General features: G+C 44.1%; 1 protein-coding gene across 1 annotated transcript in view; it reads right to left on the reverse strand.

The window, feature by feature from the left end:
- Positions 1-4,083: 4,083 nt before the first annotated feature.
- The window catches only part of RRP1B (ribosomal RNA processing 1B), a 35,047-nt gene continuing 24,395 nt past the window's right edge, over positions 4,084-14,735 (reverse strand). The window contains exons 15-16 of the mRNA XM_030576731.1: positions 14,034-14,100; positions 4,084-7,424 (exon numbers count right to left, since the gene is read on the reverse strand). Of these exons, the coding sequence (XP_030432591.1) occupies positions 7,237-7,424; positions 14,034-14,100 (255 nt within the window). The 3' untranslated portion in view covers positions 4,084-7,236. The remainder of the gene's footprint in view (positions 7,425-14,033; positions 14,101-14,735) is intronic.

Below are 14,735 nucleotides of genomic sequence, written 5' to 3' on the forward strand. Positions count from 1 at the left end.
ACATTTCCTTATTTGGATAATTGGCTTGTCAAGGGATCACGTGGTGCTCCTCCTGTCCACATGCACCGCCTTGGGCCTGCTGGTAAACAATGCCAAGTCCACATTAGTCCTGGTCCAACACGAGTTTATTGGGGTGCTCCTGGATGCAGTGTCAGCCAGGGCCTCTCTCCCGCTAGACAGGTTCGAGACCCTGAAGGGTTTCATCAACTCAGTCACAAGGTTCCTGGTTACAACAGCCAGGGTTTGCTTGCAGCTCTTGGGTCATATGTCAGCGTGCATGTGGGGATGAGGCCCCTCCAGCTCTGGCTGGCCTCGAATTTCTCCAGGCCATGGACAGGATGGACAAAGTCCTTACAGTGCCAGACTCGGTGATCACCTCTTTGAGGTGGTGGTCCACCCCAAGCAACATGCTCCAAGGGGTCCCATTCAAGGACAAGGCCCCGTCATTGTAGCTGGTATTCAATGCATCGGACTTGGGTTGGGGAGCCCAGATGGGGAGTGTTCAGACCCAGGACCTGTGGTCGGCTCAAGATCTGACCCTATATATAAACGTCAAAGAACAGAAGGGGTAGTGCGGCTGGTGTGTATGGCCTTCCGCTTCTGTCTGGAGGGCAAAGTAGTCAAGATCCTCATGGACAACATGTTCTGTATCAACAAGCAAGGCGGGGCCTGGTCCTCTGCTCTCTGCCACAAAGCCCTCAGGCTGTGGGACTTCTGATTAGCCCACAATATCCACCTGAAGGCCTTCCACTTACCAGGTGCCCGGAACAAGAGGGAAGATCACCTAAGCAGGGACTTGTCCTTGCAACCCATTGTGAGGGCACGCTTGACCCAGGCGCAGGCCTCATCGGCTGCCTTCATGGCCCACATTTCCAGAACCTTTGTAGGGCTGCCACGCGGTCCTCAGTTCACATGTTCACCTTGCATTATGCAATCGTCTCCCAAACCAGGAATGACGCTGGGTTCAGCAGGGCCATCCTCCTTCCTGGAAACTTGTGAACTCCTACCCAACTCCAACAGATATAGCTTGAAATCACCTACTGTGGAATACACATGAGCAATCACTCAAAGAAGAAAAAGCAGTTACCTTTCCGTAACTGGTGTTCTTCGAGATGTGTTGCTCATGTCTATTCCACATTCCGCCCGCCTTCCCCTAATTCGGACTTGTCTAGCAAGAAGGAACTGAGGGTCGGGGGAGCGCACAGTTCCCCTTATACCACGCCAGGCAGTTGCCACTCCAAGGGTGGCAGGGGGTGCTCCCTCACTACGGGTACTGTTGGGGAAAAACTTCCGGCACCAGTGCATGTGGTGAGCATGCACACCTATTGTGGAATAGACATGAGCAACACATCTCGAAGAACACCAGTTACAGAAAGGTAACTGCTTTTTCCAGGTGCCTGAAAAAAAATGACACTTAGGGGAGAAGACTACAAGAAGGAGGTATGCAGCTGTTTAGAGATCCATATCTGGTCTTTAAAAGGGACATAGTCAACCTCAATATTTTGAAAACTAATTTTCTGTTTCCTGATATAAAACCCTGTAACTAGTATGTCCTGAAATTAAAAAAAAAAAAAAAAGTGTCTCAAAGAATCTTTAAGAAGGGGTTTTCCACTCTTCTACTTATAAGAAGTAGAGTCTGTTCTGCAAGTTAACTCACTATATGGGGAACCAAGGAAAACTACTATGCACAAAGTGCTGTCAAATGCACAAAGTGAACAAACTTTTTCCCCCATTACTCCACCACTAACTTTCTTCAGTTTTACTAATCTTCGGGGTTACCTGCAACAACAGTAAGTTAAAAAGTTTTCAACCAGTTATTTTTGGAGTTGACATCCTTTTAACTTTCATGTGTCAAATGTTTGATGTTAATTCCTACAAACAAGAACAGGCTCCTCTGAAATATCCCTTCTGGTTACAGAAAGGTCCAGGAATCTTTCCAGTTCTGTTACCTGAATTCTACGAACCCCAAGTCTTCAGTCAGTGCAGTGGCTATGTAGGCCTGATACCAGTACACTATTGTCAAATAAATATGTTCTAGGGACAGGTAACAGGGGCACCATAATTCTGGGAACAGAACCTCAGTTACCATTTGCATCCCCTTCAAAATAGCAGACATCAGAATTATTTTAGCATTATTTTTAAGTAAGGTACATTTTAGTCACAGATATTTTTAGTAAAAGTCATGGACAGGTCATGGGCAGTAAACAAAAATTCATGGCCTGTGACCTGTCCATGACTTTTACTATATACAGTGATTAACTTTGGGGGGACAGACTGCCCAGCGGCACCCCAGTGGCCCAGACCGTCCCAGCAGTGACTGGTGTGACTGGGGCAGAGGCTGCCTGAGCTGGCCCTGAGCTGCTCCTGAGCCAGGCGCATGGGCCACTGCAGAAGTCACGTAAAGTCACAGAATCCGGGACCTCTGTGATAAACTCGCAGCCTTATTATTAAGTAATGAAATCCAGGACAGCTGTAATAAAATTCCAATCTTAACTGTAAAAATATTTTAAAAAATAGTTACACTGTCACTTGAAAAATATATTTACATTTTAAAGAGGAAAACTACACTGAGTGGTTGGCTTAATAATGGAAGTTTACATTAAAGACAAATAGTTTGGGGCTTGGACTTGTCCACCAAAGGTGTGTTCCAACTTCCATCCAAGGCAATGGTAAATGGGAATTAACTAAACCCAACGTAAAGAAAGACCTCTATACTAAGGCCCAGTAGAAATCCAGGAATTCAACTCTTGTTCGTATATGTATGAAGTGTCTTTTCCTTTATGTGCATTTTTTAGAAACTTTCTATATTTTCCAGAGGGAAGGAGTATGGGTCTTGCAGGTCCAATTTCCAGCACTGCCACACATTATCTGTTTGAGCTTGGGCAAGTCAGCTAATTCATCTGTGCCTCAGATCCCCATTGGGGATAATACACTTGCCCACCATCATCAGGTATTGTGAAGATAAATGTCACACACAGAAGCCTGATTGCTAGGGACTATAGGAATACCAACCTAGCTAGCTATTTAGGCTACAATCCACTTGAGTGGATTCAGTAGTGAGATTTAAGAAAGGGGCTGGGCTCGACAAAGTCTGATAACCACTGAACAAGTTCACCAGTCAGGGCAAGCTTCTCTGCACGGCAAATTGCTGGAAGCCTGAGCAGGAGGGTCCCAACAGCAAAAGGGTAGCTTAAGTTCTAAACCGAGTCATGCCTTCGTCTCTGCTGGTCCTCTACAGAGGAACAAACCAAAACCAACCCACAAGCATAGCAGATTAAATGTAACTTTATATTCTTATTGCATGCTCATAATTACTATTACCTAAATGGAATCTTATTCAAACATTGCCAAAACAGACCCCACCCAAGACATTTATTAAATTCTTAAGAAAATGTATTTTTTAATCTTTCACATTGCAAGAGATCCATTGCTTGTAACTGATTTTATTTGGAAAGAAATTACTCTTTCTGGGTTCTTTAGGATATTCATTTTGCATTACTCCCACAGCCTGTTGCTGTGGGTGGACAGATCACATTTTCATGATTGAAGAATTAGATTTCCTGTATCTCTCAGATACTGAAGATTTAGTTCTTCAGTCAGGAAAATGTGACCTGACAGAGTCTTAGATGCATGCATATAGCATAGTTCTTGGAATTCTTAGTACTTATGTGATCATTGTAATTGAATACATTGTGTTTTATTGCTGGAGAATATGCAGAGAACCACCACATTGCCCAACTCTAGTCACTTGGACATCTGAGTAAGGCATAAGGATTATAGCTTTGAGGTATGCCTCCTCCCACAATACTTCCTCAGCTTGGAGTTTTAATTGCCATGTAGTTATGGTATTTATCTTAACTTTGTTTCTTTTAAGGAGTCTTTATTCTTCTGTTGACATCTACTCAATGGTTCCTATTACAATGGCCAATGTGGACAGGCATATTCAGTCACTAGCTTCTTTACTTCCAATACGCACATGATACCTCCTCATTTCTGGGTATTACCATAAAAAAAAAAAATAAAAAAATAAAAGACCCCAGGATGCTACCAAAAAAAATAAAAAATTCACTCCAAGATACAAAATCCACAGAAATGAATTTTATTGGACTTGACTAAAAGATCCAATGTTTAACCATTCATATTTATATTAACAGTGCAGTTGAAGATGTACACAAAGTAGTGCAAGAAACAATTTCCTGCCTGCAATAAAAGTTATGTTCAGGAAACAAGAGAATAAAAGGAACGGGAGTGCACAAAGCTTTAAGCTTTGATAAAACATAAAAGCTTTTACAGCCAGATATTTTAAATATAATTTTAAACAGGTTTTCCTAGAGGATTCGTTCTGTGCTTTTGAGTTCTTCTAAAATTATAAAGAATTACAAACCATCAGAAAAGTTTCACAAGTACAAAGTTGACCGGATTTATTAAAAGAGAGAGAGAGAGAGAGAAACCGACCCATTACAAAATATTGTCCTTTTAATCTTAACCACATTAATTCCACCCTTCTGTTTATTTCAACTCTGAATATGGTTGGCAGCTGCAGATCTGGAATAAAATTATTAAGTGATATCAACCTGCTTAGAACCCACTTATTTTAAAAATCCATCTCTTTGTACTACCCACTGTGCAAACACAATTGTATCCCAGATGTTGCATTGATGTCTCCTTTATTTATCTTCAGTGTTTACTGGAATTTCCATTACTGAAATGTTCTGGATAATTTAATCTAGCAATTGCATTGTCAATTTTTTAGGTTTTCTTAAAAATTTGTCCTTAATGAAATTCCAGGCACCACTGAAGCAAATGAAATACATATTACACATGCATATTTACAAGACATTCCACCAATATAATGGTACAGACAGACACAGAATGCATAAATCCATGAGCCCCAATGATCAATCATATCACTACAATATTCATTAAACTGTGACTGCCATTTTTACCCACATCATTTAGCATCTGTGGGAGATAGTACATCTGGACAAGCACTCGGTCACAGGATCCAGAACCAGTAAAGAGGGATGAGATAATTTAAAGATGCTTGCAGAAAGATGAAAAAAAAAATAGACATTTTGTTTGAACTTCTGATCTCCTGTGTCTCTATATACACCAGGTTCAACCCACCGATTGTGTTGCATCTACATCCTTGGAGGAATACTGAATCTCAAACATAATGCATTAATGTCCATGCATATACAAATGCTATTATGCATATTCCACAAGAGACTTCTTACCCACAGTACAAGATAAACAGCACAACATATTATTGATTAGTCCTTGTTAACTCCTACTCACCACTGTCTTCGAAGAAAATGTCTTATTCTGAGATTATGAGAAATTCTCATATTTATAAATTAATAATGTACCAAACAGCAAATATTAATATTGTCAGATGTATGCCCATTAGTTCTTTATTGAGCAGTCAGTTCAATAACAAAAAACACAGCCCACTGAAATTCAGGCCTTCATTTTGACTGAGTAGTAACATTCAAACAGGAGGACTAAATGATTTTCTAAAGCTCTTATGTCAGTACCACAAGCCGTGAACTGGCATTAATTTAGTGTAACAGCAAGAGCCATTTAACACTGAGCACCATCATTAATTTACAATGATGCAAACATTTTGGAGAACTTGTAAATTAACTGGTTTCTCAGAAGTTACAGTTTCATTCTGGTAGCTTTTGGAACTATTTGGAAGAGGACAGCAGGCACCAAATACTGGTCAAAAGATACGGATCTATCTATCTTTCTAGATAGATTTTACATATTTACTCCACTGGCTAAAGTAAACATCTGCATTTTGATATGACAAGATAATAACATGGGCTTTCTGTGCCTATGGATTCCCAGAAGCAACAGAGGGAAATTAAATGAATAGCTGTGACCTGACACTCCACTGTGCTTTAAGACAGAGGTCTGGGGCAAATCCTTTTTTGTATAGGCAGGTCTTTCAGAAAAGACCTACTGCACCAGATTATAGAATAGTTTCTACAACATAATTTGTCAGAATAAATTAATGGTCTGTTCAGAAGTTTATCTCATTCTTGACTGAAGTTATAAGAGTAAGAAACAAAATTAAAACAAAGTAAAATCATAGGGATAATCACAGAATACCTGAATATTCCATGCAGAATAAAACATACCAGAAATAAATCCTGTAGAAATAATTCTTCTGGTTTTACCTTAAAGAAAAAGCTATGAGCTGCTTGGGCTATAAAGCTCTACCTTGTTTTTAAAGACATCAAGGTTTTCAGAGAGATGTGTATTCTAAGCAAAGATGCACTACTCTGATCTAGCTTGTTTTAATATGGTACAAATTTCATTCAGTGAATGAAAGTCTGACATCTGCTCAATGTAGTGACAACAATTGATAGAGGAGGAAACAAAGATTGTTTCGAAACTTTTGCAATCTCTTTGGGAAAGAAGACAGAACTGAACATTAAAATACAAGAGACTTCTCAAATATGATAGCATTATTTCAGTTGTAGTAGGTAAAAGAAGAATGTGGAGGAGCCAATTCTGCCACCACAAGTGATGGTAAAAGTACAAGTCACTTGTTTTACAGATATTCATGTGGTTTGCATATAAACAGCTGATTGGCCAATCAGTGTCAGGGGTTTATGGATGAAATGATCATCTGAACAGCTACTTTATTTCTAATCCATGGAAAAGTTTTGCTGCCATGAGTAAGGCCACTAAAAGTGAAGTGGTCCATTAAACAGAGACACTAGGTTTTCACTGTCAGAAGTTGATTAAACAGCTCATTAGCAGAAACAGGCTAAATCAGAATGCCAGTAATCAGAATGACACAACAGGCAAGAGTCAGGAGCAAATCTGTAAATACATTGACAGCTGCCTAGTAGGTTTAAACATCCTGACCTGCTGAAGCCAGTCAAGCAGCTTGAAGAGCAAGTTTTCTTAATCAGTCTCGAAGTATTGACCCTAAAAGTTCTTTAACTAGCAAGTCTCTCGAGAATGTCATGGTGAGAGACCACACCTTTTGGAAACCTGGGCAGACTCTCATTTTAATCTCTTTTCTGTAACAGGTGGAACAAGGTACTTCACAAGGTACAGCTGAAAAGGTGGTAAAAGCAGCAGTGTTACAGGTCACAATCAGAACCTTTTATATACAGTTCAGAGCAATTTAAAAAAATAGAGAAGTCCAAAATACCTCCAGAGAAAGTTCTAGTTTCCTGAAATGTCATGTACAAAAGTAGGCCACTCCAACTTGGCTTAAAAGAAGTCCATAGCGGTTGGTCTCTTCTTAGCTGGTGTTACAAATGATTTCTTCATCTGGGGCTCTCCTGTGGGTGTTCCAGGTGACTTCAGCACCCCATGGGGAGGCTTTTGTTCAGGGTTGAAAGCCACCCGGGAGGCTCCTTCTGGGCTCACTAAGATACTTTTGTCTGTCTTTTTAAATTCTGTCAAACAAAAGTTAAAGGACAAAAAGTTATTAGAGATCCAGACATTGAGAGATTTAGGCAGTTCCACAGTTCCCTGATTGCTTTGCCACTCAAAGGAGTACCAAGGAAATCTGCCATTAATGCACAAGATCCAGGCTGTTAGCAAAAAATCAAAAACCTAAGATTTGCGGGGATGGGGTATGGAAGAGGTCAGCATGAATCTCCAGCTCCTGATGGTGCCTTATCGCTCTCTCTTTAGGTTGTGCTACCACCTTCAGCTGTAACCCATGGACTGACTGGTGGTATCCAGAGAGAACTGGCTGGCCATGTGGTGTAGCTCTCCTTGTTACCAGATCCTCTATCGCATTAAAAGCCAGCTAAATACTTCCCTCCTATTCCTGCAGTTGCCAGTTATTCCACGATTGTAAGTGGGAGGCAAGGTGCCCACAAAACAATCTCTCTGTAAAGATGCAATTCAGACTGAGAGCCCTTGATCTAGGTTTCTTGCTAAACTTTACATCCTCTCTTTGAAAGGAAGGAGGGGAACAAGCACTATTCATACTGTTTATATCCCATGGTCCTAGCGGCTGATCACCATTGCTGGCAGTAGGGTTTAAGATGGTTTATGAGCACACACACTTACTGTTGTAAAATATAGAGTCTGCTACTCCAGTGCTGAAATAATAAGACGTGGTCTACATCTAAGGGTATGTCTACATTACGGGATTATTTAGATTTTACATAAACCAGTTTTGTAAAACACATTGTATAAAGTCGAGTGCATGCGGCCACACTAAGCACATTAATTCGGTGGTGTGCGTCCATGTACTGAGGCTAGCGTCGATTTCTGGAGCCTTGCACTGTGGGTAGCTATCCCGTAGCTATCCCATAGTTCCCGCAGTCTCCCCCGCCTATTGGAATTCTGGGTTGAGATCCCAATGTATGATGGTGCAAAAACAGGGTCACGGGTGATTCTGGGTAAATGTTGTCACTCATGCCTTCCTCCGTGAAAGCAATGGCAGACAATCATTTCGCTCCCTTTTTCCCTGGATTGCCCAGGCAGATGCCATAGCATGGCAACCACGGAGCCCGTTTTGCCTTTTGTCACTGTCACCGTATGTGTACTGGATGCCACTGACAGAGGCAGTACTGCAGCGCTACATAGCAGCATTCATTTGCCTTTGCAAGATCGCAGAGACGGTTACCAGTTGTTCTGTACTGTCTGCTGTGCCATTGTAAATTGGCGAAGAGATGACGGTTATCAGTTGTTCTGTACCGTCTGCTGCTGTCATGGGTGCTCCTGGCTGAGCTTCGCTGAGGTCGGCCAGGGGCGCAAAGACAAAAATGGGAATGACTCCCTGGGTCATTCTCTCCTTTATGTTGTATCTAAAAATAGAGTCAGTTCTGCCTAGAATATGGGGTAAGTGTATTAGAGAACCAGAGAGCACAGCCGCTCCGTGTCAGATCCCACAGAAATGATGAGCTGCATGCCATTCTAGGGGGTGCCCCTGCAACAACCCCACCCGTTGCTTCTCTCCTCCCCCAACCCTCCTGGGCTACCGTGGCAGTGTCCCCTCATTTGTGTGATGAAGTAATAAATAATGCAGGAATAAGAAACCCTGACTTTTTAGTGAGATAAAATGAGGGGGAGGCAGCCTCCAGCTGCTATGATAGTCCAGGCAGGATATTAAACGGTGGGGGGGAGAGGAGCCCAGCATCCCACTGCTATGATAGTCCAGGCAGTACAGAATCTTTTCTTTAGACATGAAAAGGGGGGGGGGGGCTGATGGAGCTCAGCCCCCAGTTGCTATGATGAAGACGGTTACCAGCCGTTCTGTACCATCTGCCAGGAATGACTGGGAGTCATTCCTATTTTTACCCAGGCGCCCCCGGCCGACCTCACCTGGGGCCAGCCAGGAGCACTCACGGGATGATGACGAGGACAGCTACCAGTCGTTCTGCACTGTACCATCTGCCACTTGGGAAGGGAGGGGAGAGGATGCTGCTGTTCAGTCTTGCAGCACCACGTCTACCAGCAGCATGCAGTAGACATACAGTGACATTGAAAAAAGTCAAGCAACGATTTTTTTCCCCATTTCTTTCATGGGGGGAAAAGGGGGATAAATTGATGAAATATACCCTGAACCACCGCAGACAATGTGTTTGACCCTACAGGCATTGGGAGCTCAGCCAAATATGCAAATACTTTTCAGAGACTGCAGGATAGCTGGAGTCCTCGGTACACCCTCCCTCCCTCCATGAGCGTCCATTTGATTCTTTGGCTTTCCGTTACGTTTGTCATACAGCACTGTGCTGTGGCCTCTGCCTATCATAGCCTGGAGATTTTTTTCAAATGCTTTGGCTTTTCGTCTTCTGCAATGGAGCTCTGATAGAACAGATTTGTCTCCCCATACAGCGATCAGATCCAGTATCTCCCATACAGTCCATGCTGGACCTCTTTTTGGATTTGGGACTGCATCGCCACCCGTGCTGATCAGAGCTCCATGCTGGGCAAACAGGAAATTAAATTCAAAAGTTCGCAGAGCTTTTCCTATCTACCTGATCAGTGCATCCGAGTTCAGACTGCTTTCCAGAGCGGTCACAGTGGTGCACTGTGGGATACCGCCCGGAGGCCAATACCGTCAATTTGCGGTCACACTAACCCTAATCCGACACGGCAATACCGATTTCAGCGCTACTCCTCTCATCGGGGAGGAGTACAGAAACCGGTTTAAAGAGCCTTTTATATCGATATAAAGGGCCTCGTTGTGTGGACGGGTGCAGGGTTAAATCAGTTTAACGCTGCTAAATTTGGTTTAAACGCATGGTGTAGACCAGGCCTTAGAGAGGAACAAAAAGGTAAGAAAATGGATACCTTGTCTTATTACATCAGAAATCAATTTCAATTTTATACACATCAGTATGTCCCCAAGAAAAGCATGAACATGTAAGAGTTTCTGTGTGGGGATACTTATTTGTTAATATCATGGTCAGCAGAGGCAGCCAAAGTAAAATTGGAATTTTTCCGTAATAATGGTGATTCCCCTGCCATAGAGCATGGACTCTCAGCGTTTCACAGATGTTTCTGCTGGGAGGCAAAATGAAGCAGTGGGGAATTTGAAGACAAGGAGCGTCACAGAATCACAGAAATGTCAGATCATCAATAGGTCAAATAGTCCAATCCTTCTGCAGTGCAGGGGATTAAGTATTACCTAGACCAAGACTGCACAACTCGTAAAGCGGCGAGGGTCATAGTTCTCCAAAGAAAACAGCTGAGGGCCGAACACCCCCCTCAGCACCGCTGAAACCAATTCCTCCCCCCTACCCAAAAAACACAACACACACACTCCCAGCGCCAGGGAGGCGAAAGGGGGGCAGTGTGAAAGGATTGGATGTGACTGTCCAACACACAAACACAGGGGCCACAGGGAGTCCAGGGGGAGAGGGATGCAGTGTGATAGGGGCCAGGGAGGGGGAAGGACCCAGGTGCAACACACACACACACCCCTCCCCCGGGGACTTCCTGGCTGCCCACAGATGGTTCAACGCCCCCCCAGCCCCATCACTATGGAGGCTGCCTTGGGACCAATCAGTGCAGTAGCCACCCCGCCCCCAACCGAGGGGGGAGTTGAGGGAGGGGGTCTTGGCACAGTCCTTTCCCCCCACCCCCAGCTGCGGCTTGAGCCCAAGCCAGGCACCTCTCCCCTTGCTTACCAGCTCTGCCTCGTGCCCAGCGCTTCCCGCCTCAGCAGGCCCCGGAAGTGTCGCACCTGCTGTACGCCAAGCAGGGGGGAGCGGGAGATGGAGACACGTGTGGTTCTGGCCATTAGGGCGATTGGAGTGCGGTGCGCAAGGGGCTGTGAGGTGGGGCTCCCCCCTGGGCAGGGGGCAAACCCAGGGCTGGTGCAAGGATATTTTGCGCCCTAGGCGAAACTTCCACCTTGCGCCCCCCACCCCTCTGCACATTGGTTCATTAAGGGGCAAATCCCAACAAGCCTTTATAGACCCCACGGGCCAGCCTGCCCAGGGGCTGCTCCCCAGACCAGGTTCCCCCCCTCTTCACCCCCTGAACTCCCCTGTAGGGTGCACAGCCCCCCTGCAAGCCCTCCCCACCCCACCAGCCCCCGGAATTGGGCCACTGCAGCAGCTTGGCAGGGAGGAGCTGCCTTCCGGAGGCACCGGAGAGCCAGAGCGTCCCGCTTGCGGCCACGGTGAGCCCCAGCCATTGAGAAGCTGGCGTGGTGCAGGGGGGCAGCAGCTCTGCAAAGGTGGTGGCGCAGCTAGCAGGGAGCAGCATGCCCCTAGCCCTTCCTGCCCAGGCTGCAGCCCGGCGCCCACCTCGGGGGCTCCTGCAAGCTGCAGCGGAGGCATGCAGGCACTGGCCCCCCATGCGCCCCCCGGCTGCTCCCTTGCCGTGCTCGGACTCTGCAGCTCTCAGGAGTCTGAGCCACCACTGCCGCTGCGCCTTCCAGAGCAGGCTCAGGGCTCCACGCCTCGGTAGCTCACATGACTGGGAGCCGCAAAGCCCAAGCGTGGTGAGGGGGGAGCTGCCGCCGAAATACCCCAAAGATGTGGAGTGGAAGGATCCCCGACACTGAATGCTCAGAGAAGGAGCGCTGCTGCTTAGGGCAGCAGTAACCCTGGTGCCGCTCCTGCCGACAGCCCCACTGCGCTGCTTGCCTGCGGGCTGCACAGTGAGCCCACAGGGGCTGCATGTTGTGCAGGCCTGACCAAGACCATCCCTGACAGGTGTTTGTCATTGGAGGTTTTTAAGAACAGATTTGACAGAGATTTCACAACCTCTCTAGGTAATTTGTTCCAGTGCTTAACTACCCTTACTGTTAGGAAATTGTTCCTAATCTTTAACCTAAATTTCCCCTGCTGCAATGTAAGCCCATTACGTCTTGTCCTGACCTCAGTGGAACAGGAGAACAATTTATCACACTTCTCTTTAAAACTGCCTTTTATGAACTTGAACACTGTTGTTATATCCCCATCAGTCTTCTCTACTTCAAAACTAAACAAAAACAACTTTTTCAATCTTTCCTCATAGTTCATGTTTTCTAGAACCTTTAATCATTTTTGTTGCTCTTCTCTGGACTTTCTCCAATTTGTCCACACTTTTCTGAAGCATGGAGTCCAAAACTGGACACAATACTCCAGTTGAGGTCTTCTCAGTGCTGAGTAGAGTGGAAGAATTACTTGTCATGTCTTGCTTACAACACTCCTGCTAATATATCACATAATCATTGATTTTTCTGCAACAATGTTACAGTGACAACTCATATTTAGTTTGTGATCCAATATAACCCCAGATCCCTTTCTGCACAACTCTCTCCTAAGCAATTTCCCATTTTGTATTTGTGCAACTGATTACGCCTCCCTAAGTGGAGTACTCCGCATTTGATCCTTACTGAATTTCATCCTTTTTCTCCAGTTTATCAATTTGAATTCTAACCCTGCTCTCCAAAGCACTTGCAACTGCTTCTAGCTTGGTATTGTCTGCAAGCTTTATAAGTGTGCTCTCTATGCTGTTATCCAAATAATTTAATAAGGATACTGAATAGAACTGGACACAGGACAGATACATGGGGGACCCTACTTGATATGCCCCGTCCAGCTTGACTGTGAACCATTGATAACTAATCTTTAAGAATGGTTTTCCAGCAAGTTGTCCGCCCACCTTATAGTAGGTTCGTGTAGGATATACTTCCTTAATTTAGGAGATCATATACAGCATCAAATGCCTTACTAAAGTCAACATATGTCACATCTATTGCTTCCCCATTACTGAAGGGGTAACAAGCGTAGTGAAAGAAGGCTATTAGGTTGGTTTCACAAGATTTGTACTTGACAAATCCATGCCGATTGTTATTGATCACTTTATTATTTTCTAGGTGCTTACAAATGGATTGTTTGATTATTTTCTCTATTATCCTTCCAGATTATCAAAATTAAGCTGACTGGTCTATAATTCCCTGGATTATCCTTAGACCCCTTTTCATAGACAGGTACTATATTTTCCCTTTTCCAGTGCTCTGGGATCTATTCCTTCCTCCACAATTAAAAGTAACAGCTTATGGCTCAGAGATCTCTTCAGCCAGTGCTAAGATGTGTTTCATCAGCGCTTGCAGGCCTGAAGACATCTAACTTGTCTAAGTAATTCTTAACTTAGTCTTTCCCTATTTTGTCAGATCCTACCGCATTTACACTGATGTTCACTATGTTAGTGATCTGATCACTGGTCAACTTTTTGGTGAAAACATGAAAGACTCTTACAAAGCAGTACACGGAATGACACGGATTTGAAACCACTCTACGATGGCATTACTGAATCCAGTGGATTCCATCCATTAGGGAATCAATGCAAATTCATGGAGTCAAGACAATACCTTTGTCTCTGAACCAGAAGGTTATAGATTTCAGTCTGTTTCCTGGAACGTGATTTGGGTTCATAAACAATACCAAGATTGTGACAAAAAGACAAACTCCAGAAGCAGCATCCGAGAGGTTCCGCATCCATTTCTAAATACTGTCTGTGTAGTTCTCACCTCCCTCCCCTTTCATCCTTGCCCCCCTGCACCCCAAAGGACACATGATGAAGGTATGCAGACACCTTAAACTCACCTGCAGTCATGTTCTTATTCAATCCAAAGGTGACTTTTTTGGAGCTGGAACACTGCAGCTTGTTTAACTATAGAATAAAATGAAGATGGCAAATAAAGATTGATTTGAGGCAACATTACGTCTGTTTCCCTGCTGGAACTCTGAGGAGTCCCAGTTTCTTCCCTTGTTGTAGATACCCTCCCCACCTTGAAGACCTACGTATAGCAGCCTTTGCTTAGTGGCCACCATTGTCATGGACAAGAAGGAAGGATATTTCTTAAAGTTGACTAGATAGCTCGCCAACCATTGAGAAGATTGTCTTTCCTCCCAGATGTTAAGTATGCTGGCCTCACAGCACTCTTAGCTCACCGAGCTACGAGGGTGTTACAAAGCATAATTTTAATAGTGGTCAAAAAGATTGAGAGAAAGTTTAAGAGGCTTATATGGAAACAAGTTGGCAGTTTCAGAAGACCTCTTCTGTAACAAGCTTCCATGAAAAGAAAGAACTGCAAAACTCAGAGCTGATCTGTAAGAGCAATAATTATTTGTTCCTTTAGTATTCTCAAAATAATGTAAACCCTCAAAACTACACTTTAGATAAGAGGGATTTCTTTTAAACAATGAAAAATGTCACTATCCCAATTTGTCAGCATTAGGAAATATGCCTGAATCAGCTTACACTACTCAAAGTAGTTTGTTTGGTTATTCTATTTTTTAAAATTA

This window comes from Gopherus evgoodei, chromosome 1 (assembly GCF_007399415.2).
Source record: "Gopherus evgoodei ecotype Sinaloan lineage chromosome 1, rGopEvg1_v1.p, whole genome shotgun sequence".
NCBI classification, from domain to species: Eukaryota; Metazoa; Chordata; order Testudines; family Testudinidae; genus Gopherus; species Gopherus evgoodei.